Here is a 7,350-nt window from a genome sequence, read left to right as displayed (position 1 = left end):
ACATTTTGTATGTTCTCAGAGATAAACAGGAGAAAGATACATAAATGAAATAATTTGCATGTGAGAGCTATAGCAAAATAGTTTATTCGACGTGGAAGCAAAGTCACGAGCAACTGCTTCAAAGTCAGTTAGCAAAACTTGTGTATATAAAGTATAGAATAGACGCTGGGGATTCATCGAGCTTCGTAAGAAGAAGGTCCTATACTTTCTTCATCATGGGCAGGCTGAGATACTGAAGAGAAAAAGAATGAATATTGTGCCATAGTGAGCTCTAGCTATATAAATTTCAGCTGCATGTGGATTAACTTACTTTAGTTTATATTGTACAGTGATAGTGAGTTCTAGCTATATAAATTTCAGCTGCATGTGGATTAACTTACTTTATTAGTTACTGTATAGTGTTGTTGCAACAAACCATGCACATGCATTTAACCAATGTGCATGGTTAGATTAAAAGGCACTAAATATAATATCAGGACTGTGATCTGCTGGACTCTGCAGAGGAGTGCCCCACCCCATTTCAGAGTGGGGGGGCAGTTTCCCCCCAACCCCCCTGGTTCTTACGGCCCTGGTACTACATAGTACAAATTTCAGTCTCTCTCCCCTCTACAGATGTTCTCAGATCAGTGACCTCTATGTTCTACGCCTACGGGTATAATACCCTACTAAGCACACCCTGTTAATATTGTGCTGTGTCATTACGCCATTCAGTAGACCATATAGGGTCTGCTGAAAATAGTTGGGCATGATACCGGCCATTACAGCTAAACAAGATGTATGTCTATACTCCCCTAATATAATATTGAACATTTTATCGTGTCAGAGATTCCGCATTGTACTGATTACATATCTACATATAAACCAATAACCCTGATAGTGCCCAGATATCATAACATTTGGCCCCTTAATCCACTTTAGCTCTATATAAATTAATTATATATATTTGCGCTTGTGTCCCATGAATTAGGCAGAAAAACATTGTGGATACAAAATTTAATAACTTTTTAATAATTATAACAAGCTTAGAAAATACACATCAGTTTTAAGAATGCTATTGGGCCAGTCTTTGTGGTAGCAGCTAGAATGAAATGCTTAGTAGTTGACTTGACAACAGCAATATGCTTCACTTGAGATTGAAGATCATAGCTGGCTAGTAACGAGCCGTTATCAGAACACCACAGCTTGATAGTTCCATCTCGAGATCCGGTCACTACATGATCAGAATCTATGATCAACATACACATTACAGCATGCGTGTGACCATTAAATTCACACACAAATCCTCCAGTATTAGCGCTCCAAGATTTCAACTGTTTCCGACTGCAATGAACTCCAGCTAGGAAAATGTCTTCACTTATGAAAGCAATAGTTTTAATACTGTCTGAAAAATTAATACTACTGGTGCAAGTAAAATCAGAGATATTCCAAACTCGAGCTGTTCGGTCGTCACTTCCGGTAACAATTTTCGTATCATTGTGATTGAACACAATACAGTTTACAGTTTTTGAATGGCCTTTTAGAGTGCACACAAGTTCAAGTTTTTGAGAATCCCACAAGCAAATAAAGCAGTCAGAAGAACCGCTGGCAAGAATGCTTTGAAAATTTGCAATAGCAATGCAGGTCACACCACTAGAATGACCCTGAAGAACAGTTTCACTTTGAAGTTTTTTCGTCCATACTATGAATGATGAATCGAGTGAAGCTGAAATTAGTCGATTGTTTGATAGTTCCAGTATTTTGGTCACTTTGTCTGTGTGCTTATGAGCTGAATGCAGCAATGAAAAATTGGAACTGCAATCACGGACTTCAATCTCTCCTTTCTTAGAACCTGATACTAGCAAAGCACCATCGTTAGTGAAGAGTAGACATGAGGTTGGGGATTCTATTGACATACAGCATTCGCCGTTCTGTGGATCCCAGAGCTTCAGTGCATCAGGTCCACCAGATGCAGCTATTTTCAGGCCATTCAGTCCAACACACTCTGGCTGAGCAAGATGCCGAGTGGATGAATCAAATGTGCTTGAACCCGATCCCAGCTTCCAAATCTTGAGGTTTTTGTCATTTGAGCCAGAAGCAATGACATCTGAAGATACGGCACACACTGATGAGATCCAGGAGGAATGACCTTCTAGTGTGTGAAGACACTTCCCACTTTCAACGTCCCAAACCTTTAAATAGTCGTCTTTCGAGCCGGACACGACAAGGGACATGCTAGGTAATGAATCTACACACCAAATGCCATCTACATGCCCTTTCAGGACTCTCAACAGAGTAAAAGAACTAAGATCCCATACGTTTAAAAGGCTATCAAGTGATCCAGTGATGACTACATTCAACTCGGACACGTGTGTGACACATTTTACAGCTTTGCCATGTGCAGCGATTTTAACAGAGTTGAAAGTTTTCAGATCCACAAAAAAAACTGAGCCACTTTCTGCACCAATTATAAAAAAAAAACTGCCGGCTCTGCTTTTGGCTATGTGTTTGACTGTGCTTGATGATGAGTGAAAGTCACTATCAACGTTTAACACTTTAACAATCTGCCTAGAGTTGATGTCAATCAAAGCAAACTTATTATTTGCCAGCAGTGTAACCGTAGTACGATCATCTGGTGTCAAGTCCATTGAAAGTATCGAGTCTTCTGCTTTGATAGTAGTGCCACTTGTCGGTATTGATGTTGTTTTAAAGATAGCATGCCCATTAGAGGTTCCAATAAGTATTTGCTGTCCATCTTGAGTTGCAACAACAGAGGTCAATTTTCCATCGGATTCTGTTTCAAAATGATCCCGCATAACTCCTGTATTCATATTCCAAAGTGTGTATGAGTTCGTACTGATTGCTGCTACAAAGTCACCAGCAATTACAAAGTTGCTTCCCGTAGGCATTTCTTTACCAGGCATTCTTAATGTACAAATGTTCTCAATACATTCGAGGGATTCAATACTCCATACTTGTAAAATGCTTCCGTCCTCTGTTTTGGAATGAGACACAACAATGGGAGAAAAAAGTGATTTTTTGATTCCCAAAACAACCTGAGGGTGGCTAGAAATGGTAGCTTTGAGTTCGCCTCCAGGGCTAATTAAGCAGTTGTTGAGAGGCTCGAAAATACATTTTTCATACTTGCTGATCCAACGTTTGGCATTGTCTATTAATATGCCTAGAGTGGGTGATGTGGATGAAATTCTCAGCATTCGACCTAACAATTGGCCAGCGAGCATGTCAGGGTTAATTTGCAGGGAACTGTGGGACAGTGAGAGAGTCTCACCAACAGTCAATACATCTTGCTCGTGTTTGTGCACTTGCTGTGTTGCAATGTAGTCACGCATGAGCTTTGTGTAACCGGAAGCTTTGAGCTGTGTGTGCATCCATTCAAAATTACACAGAACAGTGGCTTTGAGCTTGTTGAGCTGTTTCGAGTGAAGAAGGTGATAAGGCAACTCATTCAGTTTTCTGAAATTGTAAGCACCTCCTGGAAAGGCTAGTGGTTGCAATGGTACTTGTCTGTCAGCATCGACCAACTCAAGGTCTCGATGAGTTAGCCTGACACTCCGGCTGCTTTTAGCGAAGGAGCCATCAAACAATTCTGTTAGTGTGCAGTGTAGAGAAACGTTCGTTTTCTCATTCACGTATCGAGCCATTGCACTCTCAATAAACTGCCGATGATACCAAACCATAACTGTTGCACCTCCAGATAACTGTTCCACAATGTAGTCCGAAATGAAGTGATGTATTCTCTTCCACAGCAGTGATGGAATTCGAACTACTCCTTTTGTGGGCGGGTCCCAATACTGATACACATCGTTTAACACTTCGTTATCCAGAGATAGGACATGCTCAAGCTCAGACTCTGTAATGCCTTCTCTTGATGCTGTCAAGTAACCTAAAGCTTTCTCAACCAGCACTTTGCCAAAATATTCTTCAAGATGTTCATAACAATCGTCGAGAGCTTCGTGAGTTGATTTCGGAAACGATTTGATAGACGTTATGTCTGTGTAGGACTTCCATGTACGTGCTCGACCAAACAGTAATTTAAGAAATAGTGGTTGTGGACAGTTGAGAAAAGCGGTGGATATGAGAAATGTCTGTTCTTGGGTGATTGTTCTTCCAACATCAGAGAGCCATTTGCTCATAATATGCAGGCCAGCTTCAATAGTCATCGGACCAACCTCAATGTAGTTAGTTGGGGAGAATGGTAGCATGGATTGCACATTTTCAAGGCAGTTGTAACCTTCACTGAGCATAGAGACTATGATTTTAACATTCGGTGGTGTGGCTAAAGGAAGCCACTTCATAGAGTGAGCACCATCACTAGCAGAGAGCTGATCAACAGAATCGATTACAAGATAGAGTGTTTTAGGTGCAACAGTTTCTAGTGTATTCATCAGTTTGTCTCGAAAGTACAGAGTTACACCCATAGCGTCCATTTTTTGAAACAATGGAGGAGTTATGCTGTATAAAGCACAAATCTGCTCGCAAATGCTAATCAAAACCTCTCGTATAGTTGAGCTGTGTGGAGAGGTGCCGAGAAATCGCATGACCACAAAACCAGTTCCATTCGTCCATAATCGCAAACTATGCACAACCTTTGCAATGACGGATGTTTTCCCAGATCCTGATCTTCCGTACACGATAAGTGGTTTACTGTTGGTACTGGTAGCAAAGTGTCTGATTTTCTGAATTACATCATCTCCCCTGTCACAATACGATTTGGCTTTGGTAAGGCATAGAGTAGCATGGTGTAGAACTTCAGTGTACAGAGCCGATTTTTTCAACTCTCCTCTTGCTACAAGTCCTTTATCAATGAGAGATTTGATATCTTGTAGCATCTGATCGCAGAGTTCATCTACATAGTTTTTGTGCTCGTTGACATCTTCATTAATGCCTCCAGGCATCCAAGGGACAGTGTACGAATGCATGTTATCAGATCCAAGAGTGGCTGGCAGTTTACGGAACTTGAAGTCGTGTAGTAGCCGCTGAGCTTCGCCATCAATACAAGGAGTAGCAGTGTTCGGAGAGATGTCAATGTATTTGTTGGCAAGGTGATCTGTCAATTTTGTTTCCAAGTTGGATAATGTTCTCGTGTAACACAGGCAGCTGGCATTAGGAGAAGCAGCTCTAAAGATTCCATGATTTATTTCATCCTCTGTAACTGTAAAAGGAGGAACTAATTTGAGTCATTTAGTTGTCAAACAGTGTAAACAAGAAGCATGCGACCAAAGTACACTAATCACAAAGTGCTTAACATTAGTAGGTACAGTCTGAGAATTCTCAAATTTGAGGCTTCATGCACTTGTTAAAACTGCATAAGGCTAATAGCTATTAATATTGCATGTTCACCTGACTGCAAGTAAATGTGGGCCCTCTCTGCAGTCATTTGACCCTGAGCAACAGCGGCTTTTACGAGAGCCCAAAATGTTTTCTGGAGCTCAAGAAATGTCTTCCACCAGCGGTCTCTGTCAGAAGCCATTAAAAGCTTGTCTTCACACGAGTAGTTGGGATAATGAAAGGTAATCGGAAGAAGCTGGTATGATTTGTTAAGGCTGTTTGTGTCGGCCTTGTACCACTTTGACAGGATAGTCGTATCAATGTCTTCAGACGAGCCCAGTTTCACAAAAAGCTCAAACTCTTTGCGTAGAATTTTTGCTGGGAATGGACGATACCCGTATCGATCTCCAATCAGGGCCTATATAATTATAGTACATCATGATGGTGTTGCTTTCTAAGGTGCAAGTTAATTAAGGTACGTGTATAAGATATGTGCCACTATGAAATAGGTGTGACTTGCTTGTAATAATATAGGCTCAGAATAATGTTTACCTTTAGGTGTGGTATTACTATAGACGTACCTATAGAGATCTATAGCTTTCAATCTAAGTGCTGCCCACCATTATTTTATGGATCTAGTTCCTATGCAGATAATCAGTAAGTTACAATTTTAAGCTTACGGAGCACCCTGCCGTATAGTGAGCTCCTACATAGCTGGATACGCCACTGTGTATATATAACATTACATGTGCATGTACTTGCATGTTGTCTTGCATCAAGTCGCACGCATGCAGTATATACATAGGACTGAAGTATGCCATGAATGATGGTTGTACTTTATTGTAAGCATCTAAAACGTACTTGATTGTAAGCATCGAGTTCTAAAACGTACTTTATTGTAAGTATCAAGCTCTAAAACAAAAAAAAACTCAAGTGTGGTATAATCAAGCATGCATGGACTCGTAAGGACGTCAACATGAAGCTTACCACAAAGGATGGACCAATGGAGAGTCTTTGGCAGTTATGTATCTCCTGGATACAAACGTCACTGGTCTGATGGTAGGAGATGTTTTCATCCCTCACCCCCCACCTCATGTCCACTACCTGAAACTCCAGACCCAGGCTCTGGCAGTACTTCTGCAGGCAAGGAAATGTTTCCCGAGCCAATCGGTTGCGTTCCTCAATGAAATCTGAAACAGATACACATGCATGTACAGCATGTGACAGTGTAATCATTAACAAAATGATATCATATTGGTATAAAAAGTTCCCCATCTATAGTGTTGAAAGGCTTCTGTTTATCTTTCACCTTTAGGATTGCTATAATGTCTTATAATTATGATCTCATTAGCACATCATCGTGTTTTGTAGCTGGTGGTCAATTTGATCACTTTTTGAATGAGTTATAATTACATCAGCCCTTATACATAATTATAATGGCTATATATAATTATATAATTATAATCGTATTTTACCATGATAGATCTATAGTTTTGATGTGATCCTGCTTTCATGGCATGCAGCACACAGCCAAATACTTTTTTCTTTCGTCCATACACTTTATACTATAATTGTACTAGACTCTATATATTTATTCGAGTTTCGGCAAAATGGAAAAACTGACTCAGACTGCATGGACTGCATTTATACAGAAGCTATATAACTTTATTTATACTACTTTAGTCTTTTAGACGGGCATGCATTCATTCAGTGGAAAATACATACTCTGCCATCATCACTATTATTTTCATAATTGAACAATTGTATGTCTACATACAAACTAGTGCTGCTTGTGGTGTATAATGTATAGTTAATAGCTGAGAATCTGAATGCAGCTTACCACCAAATGTAGAGCTCAGAAATATTCTGACAAGATTTGTATCTTGCTGGGGTAGCTGACAATTGAAATTTCCTCTCACAACTGAATCCATTGCCTATACTATCTGCTAGCAAGAGTAGCTAATCACGTTATTTTTCAGAAAGTTTTTTGTTATCAGTCATGAGATTGAGAGGATGTGGTCTTCTGCAGTTCCACTACGACACGTGCTAGAAATTACTCTCATAAATTAGCCGCCCTCTAATTGT

General features: G+C 40.1%; 1 protein-coding gene across 1 annotated transcript; it reads right to left on the bottom strand.

Annotated features, from left to right (window-relative positions):
• Positions 1-919: 919 nt before the first annotated feature.
• LOC135345780 (NACHT domain- and WD repeat-containing protein 1-like) lies at positions 920-7,269 on the bottom strand. The gene is made up of 4 exons (XM_064543225.1): positions 7,106-7,269; positions 6,253-6,455; positions 5,338-5,683; positions 920-5,149 (listed from the first exon to the last, which is right to left on the bottom strand). The coding sequence occupies exons 1-4, from the start codon at positions 7,194-7,196 to the stop codon at positions 1,023-1,025; spliced, it is 4,767 nt and encodes a 1,588-aa protein (XP_064399295.1). The 5' UTR covers positions 7,197-7,269; the 3' UTR covers positions 920-1,022.
• Between the last annotated feature and the right edge of the window lie 81 nt (positions 7,270-7,350).

This window comes from Halichondria panicea, chromosome 12 (genome assembly GCF_963675165.1).
Source record: "Halichondria panicea chromosome 12, odHalPani1.1, whole genome shotgun sequence".
In the NCBI taxonomy this organism is placed as follows: Eukaryota; Metazoa; Porifera; class Demospongiae; order Suberitida; family Halichondriidae; genus Halichondria; species Halichondria panicea.
This window is presented reverse-complemented; position numbering and strand designations above follow the sequence as displayed.